Genomic DNA, 23,334 nt, shown 5'->3' on the forward strand with positions numbered 1-23,334 from the left:
CTTTGAGGTCCGTGCAAATCTGGTTTTGGCGTTTATCCATCAGCTTTTAGATTATACTACGACCGACCCTGCAGTGACAGGTGCCATGTTTGTCTTGATGGAGGTCCTGTTTTTGAAGGGGGAAAAGAGCACGGCCAATGTGGGGGGACACTTGTAATGGGGGGACAAATGTAGTGTCATCTGGGTCCTGTATTTGGGTGAACATGGATCTGGGGGAGGATCTACTCACCTGAGCATCTCTAACGACTCGTCTTGAAGCAAGTCATTTTGGAGGTTTGGCTGACCAGGCTGAGATGTACGAACACTTTCCAGTGTGTGTTCGGATTCTAGGCAATCTGTGAGCAGATCCCAAACATCTCAAGACTTCTCAGAGGTGTCCTCTGTGGACACTGGCAGCGGATGATTTCTAAAGGGCCGTGTAGAAGGCACCGTGCCAAACGCCAGAGGGGAAGACAGTCTGGTCCCTGAGAAGCTCTGCTCTTTTTAGGAAATCTTTGGAAACGCCTACAGCTGTAGCGAGAGGTGAGGGGTGCTGGAGAAGGAGTGTTTGCAGCTGCCCCGTGCACCAAAGGCACTGCCGTCTCTGCAGGAGTGAGGTTGGCTGAGTGCCACGACGGAAGCCCTGGGTGCAGTCAGCGGTGCACATCTATAATCCCCAGACCTGTGGGTACCTAATACGATTTGCTGAATTTCCTTCCCTGGAAAGAGGGAAGCTATAGGTTGGAGAAGTTGGCAGAATAGAAAGTATGGAGCTGAGAAAGAGAGAAACGTGACACCACAGAGCAGGGAGCCAGTCTGAATCAGCCTGGTTTCTGGGCAGCTGGGGGTTGAGTGTGAGTACAGGGTGTCGGGCAGAGCAGTGGGGGGCCCTAGAGGGTGTGCATTGAAAAAGGCATAAGACAGAAACAAAGGGGTGACTTTTGAAAAGCAAAAAAAGATAAAGACTTACCCTCTCTGCCTGCAGAAACAGAGGAGAAAAAGGCATAGGAAACTCACAACAGAACTCAGAAGTTCTGTTAATGTAAAAAATGACTGGGTGGGGGGCTTCCCTGGTGGCGCAGTGGTTGAGAGTCCGCCTGCCGATGCAGGGGACACGGGTTCGTGCCCCGATCCGGGAAGATCCCACATGCCGTGGAGCGGCTGGGCCCGTGAGCCATGGCCGCTGAGCCTGCGCGTCCGGAGCCTGTGCTCCGCAACGGGAGAGGCCACAACAGTGAGAGGCCCGCGTACCGCAAAAAAAAGACTGGGGAGTTCCCTGGTGGTCTAGTGGTTAGGATTCGGTGCTTTCACTGCTGTGGCCCGGGTTCAATCTCTGGTCAGGGAACTGACATCCCGCAGTCCACGTGGCGTGGCCCCCCTTCCGAAAAAAAAGAAAGAAAAAATTACTGGGTGACAATGGAATAAGGTTTATACTGGGCTGCTGTGTATGTACTATCTTATCTACTTTTACAGATGTTCAAAATTCCCCCAAATTAAATAAATAGGGGAGTGCTGTAATAATAGATACATTAACTGATCCCATCCAATATGACCTGATACATCTATGTTTAAAAAAAATACAAAATATGCAGATATATGTTGTGCACGGAAAACTTCTGGAAGGATATATAAGCAGCTGATAACGAGGGTCACCCCTGGGATTTCTATGGGTTATCTTGTTTATACGCCACGAGGAAAGCACAATTAGTCCTCCTGTTTTACAGACGAATTTAATGCTAGACACCGCCTCCCCGCTATGACTTAGAGTACGGGAGAGAGAGCGGGCCTGGGCGTCAGAAGTTAGACCACAGGGGAAACTGGGGCCAAAAACGTTAAAACAAAGCTGTGCTCATTACAGTGCTGTAACTTGTTTTGTTTTACTTATTGTTTATTTGATATAAGAAAAGAATTATCCCATGGTAACAGAAAGTATCTGTCTGTAATGTTGAAAGTCCAGTAAAGTATATTTTCAGAAGATTTGCGGAAAAGAAAGAAAGAAAGAAAATTATTCTGACTTGTGTTAAAGAATGGTAAAAGGCAGAGTTTATTCAGGGCTGTAGCAATAGGTGAAGTGACCACTGTGGTCGGGTCTTGCAGTAGGGGAACGAGATTGTGGCCAACGCCAAATACAAGGAAGAGTGGGAAATTATAGCCAAGGAGGATGTGGGCTGGTGGATGGGAAGTTACTAAGAAGAAACAGCATTGGTAAGGGGGGCGGGGTTGGCTAAACGGACCTAGCAGGATTCTTGTTGAAATTTGGCGATACAGAGACCCACAAGGAAGTCTAAAACTCAAGGCCATGTTGGGAAGAAGGTTCAGAGGAACCTGAGAACAGTTTGGTCAAAGAGAGATGCTGTCTGCTCCTGTGTGAAAACACTGTTACATACGTGCGGTGGGGTTTGTGTGAACAGATCCATGTGTGTGGACACACATGTAGGCCTACAGGCCTCTGCATGCGTACATGGGGGTATTTTTACCCTGTGTTAAAAAATAGGTCCCTATCAACCTAGAAAGATACGTTTCATAATTTTTGTTTTAACGTTCAGAGTCTGTGGTAAGGGCTGGGAATTTCACGCGGAATTGTAATATGGGGAGAGCGACAGCTGTTCCGTTATTACTGCCGCCGGCAGAGGAGAGAGGAACCGGAGGGGACATAAAATTTTCACGGCCTCTCTCTGCTGTTGTACGGTCTTTGTAATCTGGTGTTTCGAAGTTCACTGTTACTGTGAAAACAGTCACGGCCTGAGGCGCCTAGAAAGAACCAAAAAAAAAAAAAGAAACCACAGAGACTACGGGTGGCTTGTCTGGGGCCAGGAGAGCGAGTGGCCCTGGGAAGGGCGAGGGTGTCCAGGGTGGTAGGAAGTGGCTCTCTGCCGGGGTGGTGGGGCGGGGGTGGGGGTGTGTGGCGAGAGGAATGGTTGTGTTTTAATGAACCAAATGAGGTCATATAATTGCTTGTAGATTTCCATTGTCACTCAGATGTCGAGATTTCACATTCCCGGTGGTAAAAGATACCCATCTGTTTTATTCACAGGTTGTACTCAGACTATCTCTACTTTGCAAGTTCGAATAAATCTGCAGATGACTTCCATGAGAAAGTGACAGAAGCGCTGCAGCTGTTTGAAACTTGCGTGCTGGGTTATTCACTGCGCGCCTGTGTCTACAACAACACTCTTAACAACGCCATGCCTGTGCGTACGCAGAGGGGCTGCTCGGCGGCTATCATGCGAGGGCATTGTGCGTCGGGATTTTAGCAGATAAACAGAGAAGCATTTTAATGTGCAAATGTCTCTCCCTGTGCCTTTGAGCGGTGGCTAATGCAAAACAAATATTCATGGCTGTAAAAACTGTAAAAAGCTGATGGACCCTTTCAGCTGGCTCCCTGCTTTCTCCCGCGCCGATCTCCCAGTTACAATGCTCTCTCCTCCCTCTGCGAAAGAATGAGGGCGCATTTAGGAAGATTACTATTTAGTGAGGCTCCGAGAGCACACCCTGCAATTAGGATTGGCAGACCGACTCTCTGATTGTCTTAAGAGCGTTCTCTCCAATGCTGGATTGTTTTGTTGGTTTAAAAAATTACCCACCAGTGACTTTCAGTGTCTCCGACAGGGTCTTAATGGAAACATATTTGCCTTCAGGAATATAGCTGTACGTTTCTTGCCCGTTTTTTTTTTTTTTTTTTTTTTTTTTAAGCACAAGAAGCTGTTAGTGGTGAATTCAGCACGGTTTAGCTAAGGGATGGTGTTCTGCTGCACAGCACCCGGGGTTGTCCCAAGTGCCTTTTCAGCAGGTTTGCCGCAGTGGGTAAGCCTTCTTCAGCGAAGCTAATATGTCACCTGACCCGGAGCGTGGTCCACAGCCTTGCTCTGCTGAGCGTGCCATGTGGTGAGATCTGCTTGAGGTGGAGGCTTGGGAAGCCCCAGGTGCGGTGGGGTTCAAAGTCAAGAGGGTTCACCCCCTCTTCCTCATTATCTAGGCCGTCTTATCTGGCAGGGTGCACAGAGGCCGTAGGTAGGATTCCAGGCTGTCCCGCTGGAATTTATAGTTTGGCAGGGAGGATGCACAGAGGATCGACACAGAATCTGGCTGGGGGTGTGGGGTAGAAGGAGTGGCCTTTGGAGCCAGAGTGGTGTGGGTTCAGTTCCCACTCGGGCAGCTGACTCTGGGCAGTTGTCTTAGCTTCTCTGAGACTCAGTTGCTTCATCATAAGATGGGGTAATAGCACTGCTTTACTAGGCTGTGGTAAGGGTTAGAGAGCGGTAGTTCATTCGCGTGTAGGGGGCGAGAAGATAATCCTTTTCCTCTACCCATCTCAGGTTCGTTGACCGGGGCCCTGTAAATTAGACTGACGGAAGATAAACAAGAGAAAAGCAAACAGAAGTTTATTAACACATGCGTATGCACACGTGCACATATCCACGAGAGCCCCGGTGATGAGTAACTCGGATGGGTGGTTAGAACTCGGGCGGGTGGTTAGAACTCGGGCTTATATAGCGTCTTAACAAGAGAACCATAAATATGTAGAGAAGTGACAAGACAAAGGAAAAGGACTCGACTTCCTAGGGTGGCAAATTGTGGGAAGGCAGATGTATGTGGGAGCCAGTGGTCAATAAGGGCTAGTTTTAGCAAGGTCTGTCATGTGGACTCCTTTGGTGCTCTCTCCAGGCTGAGCAGGGTCTAGAGTTGTCCCCAGTGATTAACTTCTGTCCTTCCTGCTAGAGAGAGGATGAGGGGCACCTTGCAGGGCATCATCTTGTTCAGTCCTCTCCGTTTCCCTGAAATCCAAGCCCATTTTACAGATGAGGACACAGAGGCTCACAGAGGTTAACTCTCCCACCCAGAGTCACGTAGCTTGTGATGGGCAGGCTCAGGGTTTAATCCCAGGTCCCATGGCCTTTGATGAGGCTCACGGCATTTCCACCTTCCCTAGCTGGCTCCTAAAAAGGAGGGTTTGAACCGGCGGGAGGCACGTACTTTTTAATTCAATTCCATGAATTGCTGAGGATGACGAGGCATCTCTGGTCAGAATGAGACCCCAGGGCAGGATCAGTGACAGGATGGCGGGGCCGTGAGGTCATGCGGATCGCCGTGACCCTTCGGTCCCTGGAGAGCTCCTGCATAGTGGGAAGAGCCAGGAAGGCAAGAGCGGTTGGAAACCCTCCTCTTCGGGGTGAATCTTCATTTCTGGGATGAGAGAAGCGAATTTCCTTTCAGCTGTGAATCCCAGCTCAACCACAGTGCGGGGAGGCCCATCTTTTTCATACGTACGTGGAGCGGGGCGCTACCCCGCTTAAGACCTTCCCTGCCTTCCTGTGGCCCCTGAGCGCACGAGCCCGCCCCGCCCACCTGTCCACCTCCTCCAGGCCACCTCCCCTGCCTCCCTGTCCACTGCTGCTCTCCAGCCACGCTCTCTCCTGCTAGGTCCTCATGCCTCAGAGCAGGGCTTTGCAAGGTGTGCTCCCTGGACCAAGAAAATCAGTCCCCCCGGGAACTTGCCAGAAATGCAAACTCTCAGGTTGAGCCTCAGACCCCAGAATCAGGAACTTTGGGGGTGGGCCCATCAGTCCAGTCTGTTGAACAGCCCTCCAGGTGGGTGTGTTTTGTGCTTGGCCTGGAGAAGCCTGGTTCCAGAGCCTTCCACACTCCCCTCCCCGGCACGTGCTTCTCCTGGTTTTTGCAGGACTCCTCACCTTTCAGGTCTGGCTTCAATCTGACCTGTTCTCTCTCTCTCCACACTATTCATTTCCCCACAGCATGTGTCACAACTGGCGATTATAGATAATTGTTTCTTCACCATTTTAGCTCTGTCTCCACTAGATTACAAGCGCCACGTGGCCAGGGGCCACATCTGTTACATAGCAACGTCTCTCCATTGCTTAGCAGGGTACCTGGCGTGCAGGATGCGCTAGATTATTTGCAGAATGAATGAATGGGGAGTTTGTGAAACTAGTGGAGAGGCTGAGTAGAGAGTTCCAACCAGATCCCTAATGGGGACCAGAGAGGTTTGGCATGTGCCTGTCAGGGGAGACCCTGCACTGGCTCCTCAGCTGTTTCCCAGCACGGGGGGGGGACAGGCCCCAAGCGCAAGTACCTGGCTTCAGGACTAGGCTCTGGAGGGTCTTCTCCGCTGACCCTGGGCAGGCAGGACCCCGCACTCCCTAGGCCTTGGTTGTTTTTTCCATCAAGAGGCGGCTGAAGCAGGTAACCTCAAAGGCTTCTCTCCGCTCTGGTGTTTTAAAAGTTTAAATGTATCGGGCACTTCCCCTAAATAACCTTTTTATGTTCATTCCATTTTGATTCTCTGGCCGATACTGGGGAAGGGTGCGGAAAAAGTGTTGAGTGGGCCTGTCCTAGGTTTGTTAGTAGTTATGCTGCGCACGCTGACACCGTCACTCGAGGTGAGCGGCGCTTCCCTTAACTGGTAAGGGGGCTGGGGGTCGGAGTGAGCCAGAGGATGGAGTGTTCAGGGGGCCAGGGGGCCCCACCTCTCTTCCCCTGAAGAGCCCCCAGGTTTGTTCCCTGCCTGCCCCCAATGGCCCCTCCGCTGCCGGACCAGCCCTCCTGGCAGAGAAGACTCAGCTACTGGAGGCCTGGGCCAGTGGAGGGGGCTCTCCCCACGAAGACACAGACACGCTTTCAGGGAAATACTGTCACCTGTCGACAGGTGCAGGGACCTCGGCAGCTACTTTAAAACACCCTCATCCTGCCGCAAACTCCCAGCTCCTTTCCTTCTAGAAGGTTCTGAGCAGCAAAGGCGGGTTCCCCGGAAGATATAAAGCTCATCGGGCTGGTCCTCCCTGGGAGGGGCCGGCCTGGGAGGCTGACGAAGAGCCGAAAAGCTCTCGAGGGCTTAACAAGGAGGTGTCCTCGCAGCCGTCTGTCTGTGTTGGAGGCGACGCGGGTATTTATTTCCGAGGCTGGCACGTGCTCACTTTCTCTTTAGCTCTGGCCCAGCTTGACGTCTTTTCCTGAGCTGGTGTCCAGGGTAGTGACAACCTGAGGGCTGTAGGCAGCTGATGGATTTTGGAGACAGCTTCTCCCCTCTAATTGTTTTTCTTCCTCCACCACCTCCCACACAATTAGAAAAACAATGAAATGGAGTGACACTAGGAGAGATGAAACTAGCGTCTGTACCTATTTTTCACCGTCTTATTGTTGCCACCGCGTTCAGTGTGAGTGGCTGGGCGCAGGCCACTTGCGGCTGGGATGATGGAAGAGCCTGGTCCCCGCCCTGGAGGAGCTCAAGGTCGAGCTGGGAAGGAGAGGAAGTAGGATGTGAAAGCGTCGGCTGCAGGAACTGAGACTGGGCGCTGGGAGGGGGTGGGCCAGGAGTCCAGTCAGACCAGGGACTTGCCCCACGTGGAGAGCCAGGCGAGGCCAGGCATTGGCGTGGGAAGCTCACGCTCAGAGACTAGAGGTGGGAGCGCCAGTCAGGGGGCTGTGACAGTGCCAGACAGGCGCTGATGCGGCCTGAACAGAGACGAGACGGGGGCAAATGAGAAGCAATTGGGAAGACCACAGCGAGGCAGAGCCAGAGGCAGGACACGGAGCCAGGTCCCAGAGGACGTGGTGGGTAGGGGCAGGGGTGGGAGTGCCGGAGAAGGGGGGCCTCAGAGCAGAAAGGGAGGGGCCTGTTCCTTTTTGGAGCTTGCCAAGAGTTTAGAGCCCACTTTGACGTTAGAGGGGGCAGTCCCCAAGACGCTCTTCCTTCTGACACCATGTGCAAGCTGGGTGCAGTCCCCCAAACCACTGTCGGGTTCAGTAATTCACTAGAAGGAATCACAAGACACGCTGATGGCTGTCACACTCGAGGTTGCGGTTTACAGCAGGGAAGGGTCGCAGACTGAACTCAGCCTCGTAAGCATGCGATGATACACGCAGCGTGTTGCCGTCCAGGGAAGCCCACCCAAGCCTCTGGCGTCCCAAGCACTTCTTGAGGCTCCCTCACGCAGTACCTGCCTGACCGACCTTTACTGTCCAGCCCCTCCTGGAGGTCAGGCCGGTACTGCGTGGCCCAGAGCCCGCATCATAACTCACACTGTTAGCCAGACCCCCCGAGGCAAGCAAGATACCCTTACCAGGCAGGACATTCAAGGTGGCCTAGAGATCATCTTCCAGGAGCCGAGGACAAGGGCCAGACCTCTCTGTGGTCAGGTTCGTGCTTCACCACGCATGCTTGCAGCTTGGCACGAGACAAGGCACAGGAGGAGGACGGACCCCGACGTGTAGGCAGAAAGGGATGGCTTCGTACAGCTCTGCTTATATTGGGGTATGCTCACACACTCAAGGTCAGGGACGTCCGTGTGGCGCCAGGCGTCTGGCTGTTCCCTCTCGGGGCTTGCTGCTGGAGCATTTGCCGCTGTTTCTCACGGCGGTGCTGCGCTGGGCATAGGAGCTGAGGCAGCCGGGATATGTGCAAAGAACGTTCGCGCCATCGGTGGGTGTGACCTTGGCCTCTCCATTCTCCCCACTCCTCACTATGAAGTGGTGTGGAGCTACCTGCAGGGTTGACCTGAGGATGGCATGGGACCCTGAAGGTGGGAATCCTTTGTGCGGGGGACACCAAACCCAGCATGGAGAAGCAAGAACACGTGGCGTTTAAAATCCAACCTCTGGGGCTTCCCTGGTGGCGCAGTGGTTGGGAGTCCGCCTGCCGATGCGGGGGACGCGGGTTCGTGCCCCGGTCCGGGAAGATCCCGCATGCCGTGGAGCGGCTGGGCCCGTGAGCCATGGCCGCTGAGCCTGCGCGTCCGGAGCCTGTGCTCCGCAACGGGAGAGGCCACAACAGTGAGAGGCCCGCATACCGCAAAAAAAAAAAAAAATCCAACTTCTGAAGGCAGTTGTTCGCTGGGACAACGCTTCACTGTTGGTTTATAATGACGTGTGTAATACGTTTGGAAAAGCGCCTTCGGTGTCGGAGGAATTACCCCTGAACTAACGCCTGCCTTCTTCGGTCCTAGGTGAGGCTGCAGGTCGGGCTGTACGCCGTGTACCTTCTGGACTGGCTCACGGTCTTTAATAAAGAACAGTTCCTCATTCTCCGCCTGGAAGACCACGCCTCTAACGTCAAGCACACCATGCACAGGGTCTTCCGGTTTCTCAGCCTCGGTATGAATGTCGCACTGGAGGCCCACGGAGCAGGGCGCGAGCTCCGAGGACACCGGCTCTGTGAGGCGCTCCCCGCGTCCCACGCAGACCCCTGAGCCGAGCAGGGCGGGGCTGAGCCGGGAGGCCAGTTAGTGCCTGTTTGGCGCGTGGTGTGGGGAGCCGTCTCTGGGGAGGAAGAGGTGGCCTCTCGTCTGGGAGCTCCCTCACTGGAGGGAGAGGAGGAAGCCGAGGCTCGAATAACCGAGTAACTGGTAGAGTGACGTGGGGGAGGTTAGCGATCTCACGGTGGGTCCGTACACGTGACTTGGGGGCCCAGCCGCTGAAGCGATCCTGGAAGGGAGGGTGTGAGCTGCGCCTTAAGGATGGACAGGGTGTCTGGGCTCCTGGGACCGTCTCGCAGAGGCCTCAGGGCCTGGGGGTCGGGGGGGGATGGGCAGGTCCATGCTTGTCTCAGCTTTGCTGGGAACCCCTGGAGGCACAGCCATGTGGCTGGGTTTGGGCTCCTGGGCCTCTAGGGAGGGGAGCCTGCCCCCAGCCAGAGTCCCAAGGGGCACTTTGTGGCAGCAGGCCAAGTCGCTGGCCACGGTGACGGCTGGTAGAGGAGTGTCCATGGGTGCAGGGTGCTCCCCCGTAGGCGGCACCCAGGACCGCTGGAGAGGCTGGAGCACCCTGCACATTCCTCCCCAGAAGCCCCTGCGGCCCTGTCTCATGAGCTTGCCTGGGGATTTTGTTAATTGAACTTTTCCTGAAATCTGTTTGCCCACCACTGGGACTCGGGACCCTTTTGTCATTTGATTTTCTTTTTCCTTTTCTTGGAGAGCTTGTAACGTGATGGAGTGTGGTTACTTTTTCCTTGTAAGGCCTAGAACCATTTTTCTTTGATTTGGCCACCTGTAGACTCTGTCACATTCATGAGCTTGTCTTTAATCCCTAAGATGGACAGTAAGGCCAATTCTGTTCCTTCCCTGTCACGTAGCCCGAGGACACTGGGATGTAGTTTTTCTGTGCACGGGCTCAGGACTTCAGACTGATCACGAGGGCCCGGGGCACAGAGGCCTGAGCAGTGGTCCCGGGGGTTAAGCCAGTGAGAGGCTTGCGGTCCCGAGGGCTGAGGGTGGAAGTGGCAGCCTCAGGGGGCAGCACGAGCTGGCTGGTTCCCGGCCTCTCCCCGTGGATATGCCTGCTGCAGGTGGAGGTTTAGCCAGTGGGGGGGTCTCTGGGCACAGGTGGCCTCTCCCCTTCCCCCATGGCCACTTCACAGCACGACACACAGGCTGAAATATGGCCCCATCAGGAGGCCCTTTGCATCGGCCTGAAGTAGAAGCAGTGGGGGCAGACTTCCAGTGGCTGGTGAGCAGGAGAGGCTGCGTGCAGGGACTGTGTGTGGCAGGTCGCCCAGTTACCCAAGGACAGGCTGGGTCCCGTTGACGGGCAGTTGGAAATGAAACTGCGCCCCAGAGCCCCAGCCTTGCTTCCAAGGGTGGGGTAACACACCGGACCACAGAATCTCTGCTCTTTCACACTGGAATTTCCACCTTCCACCCTCAGCCACTCAGAAATGGATCCAGCCAAAGAATTTGAACCTCCGAACACATTCTTACAGGAAACTCCTGTCTCAACAGGAAGCACGGCTGGGATTTTCTCAAAGTTTCTTTTGCCTCCTGCCTCATAGGCTCTTTCCTTTGTGTTCCAGGGCCCTTAAGTGAGAAACAAGAGGCTTTGATGACCAAGAGCCCCGCATCCAACGCGCGGCGTCCCGAGGACCGGAACCTGGGGCCCATGTGGCCGGTCACACAGAGGCTCCTGCGGGACTTCTACGGGCCTTTTAACGCCCGGCTGGCGCAGGTCCTCGCCGACGAGGTCTTCCTGTGGAAGAAGACGTGACGCCGGGTTCCCGCTGCCACCATGATTTCCATGCTTTGAAAATCTGTCTTGGTGGGGAACCCTTTCGCTCAGAGCCTGGAGAAAACCCTTCCCCGGCCCACGTTTATGGAAACCAGTTCAGAATTTCCTTTGTGATGTTAAACAGCCCGGCGATGGACCCTTCACCGAGCCTCGGATGGAGGCTGTTGGAAATTCCACTTGGGAAAGGGTCCCCTTCTGCTCTGAGAGTGGCTGGGGTCCGGGATGAGGCCGGCGCACGCTGGGCTGGGTGCCGGGAGGGAAGCGTGGAGTCTGGGCTTTGACAGTTCTGGGTGGAGGTCCCGCCCCGGGGCTGGCCAGATGTACACTATACATTCAGCTTCGAAACCCTCTGTCTGGATCACTAACCTCATTTTGGCGGAGAATGGCGGCTCCTATTTTTTTTCCCTTTTACCCCAACGTCAGCCCTTCCGTCTCTTCAGATTTCAACCCTGTTAACTTCACCGTTGACGAGAAAAAAGACAAAAGTCGATTTTTGGAGGACATTCGTGTCTGGGACCTCCTCCCCTCTGGCCTTGTGGACTTCACTTACGTTTAACAGAAAACGAACGCATTTAAAACAAACCACTTTCTACGTTTCACTGGCTGGAGTTTTCTTTTCTGGCCCTTTAGATGTTTTCTCAAGGTTTTTTTCAGTTTCTAATTGGAATATAACTTCAGTTTAAAATCGGAAGGGAAAGTTTTGCTGTTAATGCCAGACTGAGCACCTCGAAGGAACTGATGGAAAATCTGGGCATCTTGGCCGTCGCCGTGCATCTGAGGTCCTCAGAGAACCGCAGCCGTTTGAGGTTTTAGTTGCAGGTGCGACAGGCTCCGCTGCTCTGCCTTTCCTCCCAAGTGAACTTGTTAGCACATTCTCCGCCGTGTGTGGACAGAGGTCCTTCCTCACTCAACGAACGGCAGGATGCTTTTTTCTGATTCGGAAGCACAGCACGTGAGCTATGCCTGGGCCAGGCATGCTGTGCTGGGATTTGGAACGAGAATGCCGGGAGCTGTGTCCTTGACAGAACTTCCTGGGCCACTTGGCATCCTGGTTTACTGTTGGATGGGCTGAAGGTCTTGCTGTTACTTGGAGGTGATGGGAAAGATTGAACACAGTCCTTGCGCACAGCCCCAGGCGGGACCCCAACCAAGCCTTGCACGTGGTCGTCAAGGGAAGCTTCTGCGAATCAGAACTCCCCAAGTCGAGGTCCCGGATGCACACCAGTCAGAGAATGCAAATGCCCGCACTCCCAGCCGCCAGTCGTGGGCGTGAGGATTTGCTGAGCTGTCCAGCCCTAGTGCCGTTGGAGATGGGATGCTCGGCCCACTTGAAGGCGTGTGGAGGGCTCTGAATGGCACGGCCGGGCTGTTTCTGCTGTGAAGGAGCCATGGGCCTGAACACCCGCTTTCAGGGACAGGCCCCCATTTCTCTCCCGGTGGCCCTCGGAGCAGCAGCCAGCAGGCAAACCTGGCCTGAGCACAAGGTGCCGTAGGGGACGTCACTTGCATGTGCGTGTGTATTTATTTGCAGTGCAGGTGCGGTGTGCGTGGGTGTGTGTGTGCGTTTCTGAGTGGGCTCCCTTCAGTTCTGTTGCTGGTCAGCTTCCTCCGCTCTGGACACACCCCTTCATGGATTGATTTCTCTTGCAGTTCGCTTGTCACTTTCAGCCCAGATTTTTGCTCTTCGGCCCCGACTGTAATTACAAGAACTTTTCTTATGCACCCCTGTGCATGTGAACAACATGTAACGTAATTCTGCTTCTTACAGAAGTACTACTGAAAGTCTTATTTCCAATATTATTTGGTTTACTATACAAATCTTTTTATAGACGATCCCTTGGTGCCGATCAGCGCCGTGCAGACCCGGTGTCTCCAGGGGCCTTTCTCCAAAGGGCTGTCTGTCTGTTCCTTTGCTTTCCTCTGTTCTCTCTCACTCGAGGCCCCACTCTTGGTGACAGCACAGCTGCCCTTTCGAGCCGTGGTCCTTGAGCCTGTCATCCCGAACGAAAGTGAAATGGAGGATTTCTCACGACCCGGTCTGGAAGTTCCTTTGTGTCCCCAAAGCTGTGCATCGGGTTGTATCAAATTGTACTCCCTTAGTCGCGTAAGGTATGTTAATGAACCACTGTTGTGCTGTACGTTTATTAATATTGAACATAATTAAATGTGGGCCCCTGTGACTGGGACCCGGGGTGCATGCCCTTCCTCATGAGCCGTCAGAGCACTTGTGGGAGGCTTTCCGCCGCGTCCACTGTGTGTGAATGAACCACGGGAGCAGTTCTGTGTCTCACCTGCGTGTGATGTGCACCCGGTACGCAGGGGACCCGCCGCATGTGGTGACGGTGCAAGAGAGTAGAGCAGGCGGGAGAGATCAGACGTTACCACGGACACCCTGGTGAGGCCAGCCAGGGGCGGGAGTCAGGGCGGCGACGTCCAGCCCTACCCACAGACGGGCCTAACGACATCCTCAGACATTTAGATTTGATGGTTGGGTGACCGCAGGACCTGCTGCTCCCAGCAGGCTGCTGCCCTCATTCCCGGGGCCCGCCTGGCCCCTGGGGGCTGCGAGTTTGAGACCCCTGGTGTCACTGGGTGCACGGCACTGTCACTGGACGCTCAAGGCCCCCAGTGTAGCCAGGGCAAGCCTGAGAGATGAGGTCCTCTCAAGTTCGGGGCTCTGGAAGCCGGGGCCATCCTGGGGGCAGCGGGGAGCCTGGGTTGGTCCCCGAATTCTGGGAAGACTCACCCTGGGCGAGTGTCTCCCCAGCACTGCCCCCCATGGTTGTGTGCTGGGGGAAGAGGGGCTGGCGAGTCCAGGCCTGGAAATGAGGAGGACCCCAGCTCTGATGGCAAAACCAGGGACGGCTTCACTCAGCAGGGAAGATGCTGTGCCTGGGAGGAGAAGCGGCCGGTGGGAGACAGGGGTCGGGACAGACGGGTGGGTGGAGGGCTGATGGCACGACTCCCTCCCCTGGGGCCTGTCCAAAACCCTCTCTGCTGTGGGACCACCTCCCGCCCTGACTCGGGAACCAGCTCTCAGGGAACGTCCTGACGAGGATAACCTCCGTCTTCGTGTAAACCTCCCCTCGGAATGACCTCTCCCCAGATGACTCCGTTTGGGAATTGAAGCAAAGGCCACGCGCTGCTGGAGGAAGCTGGGCCTCGTCCAGCCGTGAGAGGCCTTGCGTGTGGGCGGGTATTTTTCTGTTGCTCCAGAATCCTCTCCCTGTGGGCAGATCCTGCTGAGACTCGAGGCTAAAGACCTCACTTTCCCAGAGCTGCTCCTGGCAGGGCTGCCTGCAGAGCTATGTTAGCGGCAGCAGGTTACCCCAGACCGCGTGGCTTGAACCGAACACCACAAGGCCATTCCTCACAGGTCTGGGGCTCAGAGATCCAAGCTCAGTCTCACGGGGCTCAAGTCAAGATGTCGGTGGGCAGGACTGGCGCTTCCTGGAGGCTCTGGGGAGAATCCGTTTCCTTACCTTTTCCAGCTGCTAGAGGCCACCTGCATTCCTTGGCATGTGGCCCCTTCCTCCACCTTGAGACTCTCTCTGACACTGTTTCCCTCGTCTTGTCACCTTCTCTGCTTCTCCCCCTCTGGCCTCTTGCAAGGACCCTTGCCATGACTCTGGGTCCACAGGATGCTAACGCAGGGTCATCAAGGTCACATCTGCAAAGCCCCTTTTGCCAGATAACGTAACATTTATAGGTTCCAGTAATTAGAACGCAGACACCTTTGGGAGCCGTTATTCAGCCAGCAATAGGGGGGTGGGTCCAGTAGGCTGGTCGGCAGTCAGAGGATGGAGTGGGTGCCCACTGGTCTGTCCCTTTCGGCTGTGCCCTGAGGGGCCCACGCAGGTCTGAGTGCCTAGCAGAGGGCTGAGCTTCCCGACACGTCTGTTCTGAGATGGCGAATCTTCCTGTCCAGGCAGGACCCTGTGACTGGAGTGAGGGGGATGGGGTGAATGGCAAGTTGTCGTTTTGTATGCTTCTCCCGAGTGAGCCAAGTGGTGGCCCCAGGCCCGGATAGGGTTCTTTCTCCCTCAGGAGACCCACAGAAGCCACATGGGCAGTTTCGAGTTTCTCCAGTTCAGCTGTTTCTGAGTGAGTTATGCTCCCAAGGGAGCAGCTTGTGAAAACGACAAATATGGTTAGAATGTTTGCGGGCCCCTGAGAGAGTCTCGGGGGCCAGTGGCCTCGTGGCCCCCTGCTCCAGGGATGCCTTTGGAAGGCAACCTCCAACCTCACTTTCAGTGCTCGTGCCTGATGGCCCCCGAGCTGGCCTTGACTCCGCGACCTCGACCCTGTCCCTGCTCCCGAAGCCCCGTGCCGTCAGCCTGGCCCTTGTCCCTAGCCCTCCCGTCCCTCCCCCTCGGGGTTCCCATCCTTTGCAGAACTGCCCCTGCTCAGGTTCCGAGTGGCAGGGCGGAGGCTGGGCAGTCCTGGGTGTCTTAGGCCTGCAGGTTGCTGTCCTGAAAGCCTGCAGGTGACGAGGACGCCACAGAGGCGGAAGTGGTGGCATCTCAGTGACTGCAGCAGGCCCCCGAGGAAGAACAGTTTCTCCTCGGCCGCCACCTGGGAGTGTCCGAGTCTTCCTGCCGGGGGCCCAGGACCCGCCCAAACTGCACCTGTGCTCATTACCCGCACACTTGGGGCGAAGCAAGGAGGAGGGTGGTCCATCCCGTGTGACCGCCCTGCTCTGTGGGTGCCCAGCTCCGAGTCTGGGGCACAGAGGAGAGTAGGAAGGGGTCTTCCCTTCCCACGGTGGAGGACCCCGTGGGTACAGTGGCACAGGGAGCACGGAGGCCGCTGGGGCTCCTGGGGCTTTCTGGGGCACCCCCGGCTCTGTGTGCTCTGAGCAGCCCCTCTGAGATCAGGCCCCGGTCAGATCTCGAAGTAGGTGAGTCCGCAGCCTGGGCCTCTCTGAGTCTCACGACTTTCCCAAGGCCTCACGTTGAGGTGGTAGTGGGGACCCAGCACTTCAGCTCCCTGAACAAGTCCCTTCTCACAGAGCAGAGAAAGGCTGGGTCTAGGGAATCGAGATGGGGAGGCTTCCAGCATCTTCTCCTGGAGTCATGAGCCATCTTTCTTCACCAGTCTTCTCCTAAAAGGGACAGTCTGACTTCCACCCATCAAACTCGGCTCCCCCAGGACAGTGTGGGGAAGGGGTGAGCCTTGGGCCTTGAGCCAGATGAGCTGGGTTCAAGGCCTGGGTTGTGTCCGCCCCATAACCTTGGGGACACGGCGGGTCCCTTCCACATCTGCAGGTCTATGGGCCTCATGAGTGGGTGTTGGGAGTTAACGAGGCAATGGTACATGAAAGTATGAAGTGACGATCAGAGAGGCTACACACCTGCCTGAGGTCACACAGCTCCGATCTCCAGAAAGAGCAGAATGTCAGCTCAGATTTTTCACTTTTTAACTTCATAGTCAATGATTTTAACCATGGTGCTACAGCGTACATCCCCCCCACTCCCCCATCAGGCTCCCACCCCCAGCAGCCTGTCTGCATTTCACCTGTCAGCTCTCATCTCAGATGCCCTTAAGGATGGGGCAGCAGTTCCTGGGTCTTCTGGGGCAGAGGTTTCTGCAGACCTGCCCATCCAGGGGTCTAGGTGGTGACTGGGGCTTCTAGGGAAAACAAAGGGAAATAAACATGGCTTTGTTTTGCCGAAAAGGTCTCGCAGCTGAGAGTCCTGCTGCCAGAGGCGTCCTCCCTGCCCTGGCCGGCTAAGCCTTCCACTCACAGGACCAGGCTGACCTCACAGGACCTCGGGCTGGCTGTAGCGGGGGCTTCAGAGTCACATCAGAAGTGGATGGTCTGACCCTGGGCTCAGCCCCTCCTGTGGGCCTCAGAGGCACCCGGGAACACACTCAGCTAGAAAGTCTGCAAAGAGTCAAAATTTAATTTTTTTAGCAGGGTTTTCTGAACGTCTCCTTTGCACAAGGCGCTGGGCCAGGCATTAGGGTGGGTGGGGGCTGGTCATCTGCTCATTCAGTGATCCTTTCACTGGTTCTTTCACCACGTATCCGTGGAGCCCAGTCTGCGTGAAGTGGGAGGCAGGAAGGCCAAAGGCCACATGGTCAGAGGCCAGGCTGAGGCGTGCAGCTGGTGTCCACGCTGGGGAGGACGGGCTGGGTTGGGTCAGACTTCTCAGAGCATCTGTAAATCCTACTTAACCACGCATACATTTCTTAAACCTTTTATTTTTACTTAAAATATTTAAAGTACACTAATTTGTCTGTCTTTTGATAAAAGGGCCAAAGCCTTTTGCCCAAACATAAGTCTGCAGATTGGAGTTTGGGGTCGTCTTTATGGCTGAAACTGCATCACGATGCATCAGCGCTGGTTTCCGGTTTCGGTTCTCTAAAGGGGGCTGAGAACAGGAAGGCCCTTGCGAAGCCTCTGAAAACAGTCTTGCGTCGTATGTGTGGTTATTCCCCTCGTGTGCTGGGACTTTCCGAAGCTTCTGACCTGGTTGCTAGAGATTGGCTCATGTTTTGTACCTGTATTTCATTTGTTTCCATCAGTGGTTCTCAAAGTGTGGTCCAAGGATGAGGGTGACCCTCGAGGCCCTTTGGGGAGATCCACCAGTCAAAATTAAGACTCTGCATGCCCATACCAAGACGTCATTCGCCCTTTATCCCCTCATTTCCTCATGATGTACAAGTGATCATTTCCAGCGGCTGAGGCCCACTCTGATGCCTGGTGGACCGTGCTTGGGCTTTGAAATTCTTTCAGCTTTAATTTCTAATGTAGTAAATACTGATAGATGTGAACCACCTAAACAAAAGCTCTTTGGGAATCTTCAGTAATTTTTGAGAGTGTAAAGGAGTCTTCATTCTTAACAGTTTGAGAACTGCTGGTTTCTATATTTATTAAATCACATATTTCTGATATCAAGCACAACTGGCATAAGAAAGACTTGGGAACAAACATAACTGACTTGTAATAAACTCAGAATTGACTGGAGGGCATTTTGCAGAATGGCCGAGAGCACTGAGCATGCCCTGAACATCAGCAAGGGTGCCTAGGGGGCGAGGAGGCAGGCATCTGTCAGCGGGGAGGCCGGATAAGAGGTATCTACGGTGTAAGTGGTGACAGCAGTGACACGGGTGCCAGCTGTTTACTGAGCACAGGCTGAGCGCCAGGCCCCGGCCTCAGTGCAGCTCCACGTGTTGCCTTAGATCCTCACCACCACCCTAGGAGAGAGGTCCTATCTTTCTTCTGGTTCTGTCATTGCACAGGTGGGGGAACTGAGGCTCAGAGGGGCCAAACAACGAGCCCCAGGGCCCAGCCCCTAAGGAGCAGAGTTAGTCCTTGATCTCAGGGCTATTGATCTCCAGGGCCCGCGTCTTCACCTGCACGTCTCACCTCTGAGTCCCTGAAGTCTCTGAGTTTCTAAGGAGGCAGAGCCTCAGGTGAAATCAGGGGGCTGCTGGTACCTTGGGGACAGTCTGGGCTGGGAGGCCAACACACGCACTGGGGACGAGGTCAGGGCCAGGTGGCCTCTTCAAGGTCATTTTCTTGTGGAAGCAGCAGAACTGACCCAGACAGCACCCCACCCCACCTCCCGGCACCCCGTCGGTGCCCAGCCTTGCAGGGGCCCTTGGGCAGGGACTCGATCCTGGCCTCTGCCGCCCTCTTACTGCATCCCTTCTGTGTCCTGTGTCCACCTGGATGGGAGGAAGCTGAGCTGCATGTGTGCTGACCCTCAGGAGGAGCCCCTGACTTTTTGGGAGGTTGAACAGGTGGGACCAGCTGCTCCAGGGGCCCTTCCGTCTCACCGTCTGAGGCTTTCTCAGAGCCCGGGAATCCTGGGCTGGTCCCATCCTGCCAGTTCTGAGGTTGTTCAGGGGCCCCCTGTGGCCCCCCGTGGCCAGCCGCTGCTGCTGCTGCTGTGGGTTGGAGCCGTGGTTGAGGAATGGGAAGTGGCAGCTGCCCTCCACATCTCCGAGGGGCAGCTGGACATCCCAAATGAGGGACCACGGTCACCATGGAGATCTTTTGTTTACTCCCGCCTCCACGTGAGATAATCTGCAGAACTGCCGTTTTCTACACTTTCAACATAGTGGAATTCAGGAAAATTCCACGGCCAGGCCAGCCTCCAGTTCTAAAGGCAGCAACCCAGGCAGCCTGCACAAGACCTCAGGATGCAGGCGAACTTCTCTGGCCTCTAATCTCCTTCTTCCCCTAAGAGAGCACATGCTTCTCCTCTGCTCCACGTTTTCTGCCTCCGTGCCTTTGCTCAAGCCAATGCACCACCAGGAGGGCCCACCCTCCCCACTGTTCAACTGAGCCAGCTTCTTATCCCACCCCAGGGCCAAGGGCAAGTGTTACCTCCTCCTCCATGCTGGCCTCCTGGATTCCACCTTGCCTCCTGCCTCCCACCTCCTGACCTGCTTGAGGCCTCTTCCCCTTCTTAGTCTCTTTCCCATCTTGTGTGGTGTTGATTGCTTTCTACGTGACTCTGCAGTCGTTTGTGTGTTTTCATCTCGCACCCAGACAGCAAATCCTGGGGGCACACAGGCTGTTCCTTCCCCCACCCTCAGATACCCCAGCCGTGGAGTGATGTCCCCAAGAGGGAGGCAGTGAGTGCCTAGAGAGAGAACTGACCTGGGAGCTAGGGATCTGGATGACACTGAGCCAGTGACTTAACTTCTCTGAGCCTGTTTCCCCAGCTACTGAGCAGGGTGGGGGCCTGGAGGATTTCAAGGGGCTCTTTCAGATCTGCCCTTCTCTTTGTCGCCTTTTGAAGACTTGACACTTTCCCAAAGCTGCTTACGAGCCCAAGGTGTTTTGCAGAGGAAGTGTCTGGAGAAGGGGTTGGGCCGCGAGTGGCAAGCACCCCCCCCCCCCCCCCCCGCACTCTTCTGGGATTCCAGGATGGCTGCCCTGGGAGCAGAAGGCACCGAAACACAGCCCTGTGCTGCCCCCGTGTGTCCTCTCTAGGCACTGCACCCAGGGGGCCTGTCTCAGCCAGCCTTTCCAAGGGCTACCCTGGCAGATGTACATCACCAATCTGGATGGCCCGCTTGACCCTGCGCTGTCTTCTTGCTCAACGCTTACCTGGGCCAGGGAGCTCCTGGGGACTAGCAGTAACCCTAATAAGAGGGCGTCCAAGGGTGGAAGGACTGTGGTCTCAGATCAGCCAACCAGGAGCCTTGTTCTGGAGGTGCCATTATGTGGCGAGAAGGATGGTCGTAGGAGCCCCCAGAGATGTTCACATGTGCTTCTTGGTCTCCAGGCTCTCCCCCCGCCCCGACCTCCGCCGAGTGGCCTGCAGGCCGTGTAGGATCACACCCACAGCGCCGGCAGGGAAAGGACGGCTGGGGGAGGGCCAGCCTGGCTCTCCGTCAGGTGCTCCCGCCGCTCTGTCTGGCGCGGCCAGAGCACAGCTCCTAGTGGGCTAAGCTGGGACCCTTCTGCCCCTTTAGGACTGGTAGTGGTCAGGCACCTCCCCAGCCTCTCCCCATTTCGATCCTTCCCACGCGTAGGCATCCCCTTCTCAACCCTCGTCCTCTATGCCACCCTTCCTAATACCCTGTCCTGAGCTGACCTGAACCTGGGTCTCGGGCACCCTCCTAGGACTGTGCATGGCTCAAGAGGGCCCTGGGGGAGCCCTCACCCGCCCCAGGGGGACCTCAGACGCGGGAGTATTGGTGACGGGAAGGGGCTGGGCTTGAAGCTTCTGCCTGCAGACCTGCAGAGCTCCACCCTCACCTGTCCCTGTTCTGCCTTCTCCACTCCTCCCAGCATCACCTCCTTCCTGGGCTCTCCTCTCTCCTGCCTTCAAGATGGCCCTCCTGGCTCCCGGCTCCAGGCCCCACCTCCATAAGCAGTGCTCTGTGGCCTCTCAGCCCTACGCAGGCAGGCTCCTCTGTTACCCTTGTCCTTCCCAGATGTGGGGGAGGAGCTCAGGGGTCCTAGGGGACCCCCTCTCCCAGGGTGTCCTGTGCTGACCCCCGTCCTACCTTAGTGTAGACGAGCTGAGGTCTGGGACCTCCACGTGGCAGTGGGTCCTCCTCTTCTTTTTTATTTTTTTTTAATTAATTAAATTTATTTATTTTTGGCTGTGTCGGGTCTTCGTTTCTGTGCGGGAGCTTTCTCTAGTTGCGGCGAGCAGGGGCCATTCTTCATTGCGGTGCGCGGGCCTCTCACTATCGCGGCCTCTCTTGTTGCAGAGCACAGGCTCCGGACGCGCAGGCTCAGTAGTTGTGGCTCACGGGCCCAGTTGCTCCGCGGCGTGTGGGATCCTCCCAGACCAGGGCTCGAACCCGTGTCCCCTGCATTGGCAGGCGGACTCTCAACCACTGTACCACCAGGGAAGCCCGGTCCTCCTCTTCTTGACCTAATCTACCAGGCAGACCTGACCTCTCCCCTGTCCCATTTGCCTTCCAGCTGTTTCTGCTCTCTCCTCTCTCCGTCCCTTCTCCTCCTTCCTCCCGGCTTGCTCTTCCTCCAGCAGTGAGGTGCGTGCCGGACGGGGTGAGGCTGTGCTGGGCTGGGGCTGTGGTTCCAACAGGCAGGTCTGGAGCTGCTGCCACGGTGCAGCTCTGGGAAGGTCCAGGGTCTCGATGACAAGCCATGCTTAGCGTAACCCGGATACATCGCTGTGCTCGCTGGGCCAGGATGTTCAGGACTGGGTAACAAGCAAAGAGAACCAGCCCACTTTATTAGCACCTGCCGCAGTTGGAGCCCTCACTCTGCTTCTTCACAGCTCTCTTCCTCGGGCTCCTCCATCCCAGAAGCTCCAGGGGGGGCTTCTTCCTCCCCAGCTGGGGGCTGCCCATTCTGGAACATGTGACTTTCTCAGCCCCTGCCTCAGCTGTGAGGTGACTCTGTCTAGGCTGCTCATGTTTCAGTGGCCAGGACTTGTCACGTGCCCGCCTCCAGCCACGGGATGGGCAGGCTGCTATGAGCTGGATGGAGAATCGATGTCGGGCGGGGCATGTTCCGTGTCCCCCAGCTCCCTCAGAGCCCCCACTGGATTCTACCCTGGCCCTTCTCACTCATTCTCCCACCTGTCAGTCTCTTTCGGATGTTTAACCTCTATACCCGCACTGCATTCTGTGAAATTTCCTTCCAGTTACGTCTCAGTTCACCAAATCTTTCTATTTCTCTACGTCACCAATTCTGCTCTCTAAACTATTAATTTTTTAGTTTTTAAGTGACTTTTTTGGGGGGTGATTTTCAATTGTAGAATGTCAATTTGGTTCATTTTCAAGTCCATCTGTTATTTTTTCATAGAACCTTGTTTTTTAGATTTTTTTTAAAGATTTTTTTTGATGTGGACCATTTTTAAAGTCTTTATTGAATTTGTTACAATATTGCTTCTGTTTTATGCTTTTTTGGTTTTTTGGCCATGAGGCATGTGGAATCTTAGCTCCCCAATCAGGGATCGAGCCCGCACCCCCTGCATTGGAAGGCAAAGTCTTAACCACTAGACCACCAGGGAAGTCCCTTAAATATGGTTTTTAATTCCTTCTTTATGTCTTTAATCATTTTAAACATTTTAAACATGATTTATTATTTCATTTGAACTGTTATTATAAGTGCTTGGGGGATTAATCATTCTGTTTATTTTATAATCTGCTGACTTTCCCTTGTGAATTGTTTCCTTGTGTATTTTGTGATTTTAAAAAATTATTTTGAGTTTTTCTTGGGGTGTATTACCATTTGTTTTCTAGGGGAGGCCCACATGCCCTGGGATGGGAGGTATTTCCAGGAAAGGATTTTATCTTTGCTTTGGTCTGGATCTAAGGGATCATTTCTCTAAAAACAAATTTTGCAGTAACTTTTTGGTTTGGGATGTCCTTGCTTTATGGGAAGTATAAATTAAAACTGTCCATCTGGTTGGGTGGGGTGGGTTTGGAGCTTCCATTTTGTTTGTTTTATTCTCCAAAACATGTTTTATTCTGGAAAAAATCTGGCACAATTTATCCCATTTTCCATTTGTCCATAATGTGTAAAGTCACTGAAAAGCCCAGTGAGAGTATGGTTATTAACTGATACTTATTTGTTTCCTACAGTGTGGTGGTCTAACATTTAATTAACTAAAATAGCGTTGGTCCTCATATCTACTTTCAGTTGAGAGCCAATATTTTGGAGCTTCCAATTTTAATGGGAACTTTTATGCACCCTCATCTTTTCTGAGCAGAGTCAAGCTTTGCTCCTGAGATTGCGCTTGTATTTTCTGAGTCCTTCTTATAAGGAAGGGCGAGTCTTCCAGGGGCCCGACTTTATTCAGAGTACCCAGTTCACCTCTGCCTCTTCTATGTCAGGGATGTGTTTCCTCTCTCCCCTGAGTGTTAAAACCCAGCCCCTAGCCCTTAGGACAC

At 54.7% G+C, this 23,334-nt stretch overlaps 1 protein-coding gene across 5 annotated transcripts in view; it reads left to right on the forward strand.

The window, feature by feature from the left end:
- CHST15 (carbohydrate sulfotransferase 15) overlaps positions 1-23,334 on the forward strand; it is a 99,637-nt gene that overhangs the window by 71,029 nt on the left and 5,274 nt on the right. For all 5 annotated transcript variants that reach the window (XM_060286444.1, XM_070043907.1, XM_030831998.2 and 2 more), the window contains exons 6-8: positions 3,014-3,170; positions 8,940-9,087; positions 10,781-12,476. In XM_060286444.1, the coding sequence (XP_060142427.1) occupies positions 3,014-3,170; positions 8,940-9,087; positions 10,781-10,971 (496 nt within the window). In that variant the 3' untranslated portion in view covers positions 10,972-12,476. The remainder of the gene's footprint in view (positions 1-3,013; positions 3,171-8,939; positions 9,088-10,780; positions 12,477-23,334) is intronic.

This window comes from Globicephala melas, chromosome 16, assembly GCF_963455315.2.
Source record: "Globicephala melas chromosome 16, mGloMel1.2, whole genome shotgun sequence".
Taxonomy (NCBI): Eukaryota; Metazoa; Chordata; class Mammalia; order Artiodactyla; family Delphinidae; genus Globicephala; species Globicephala melas.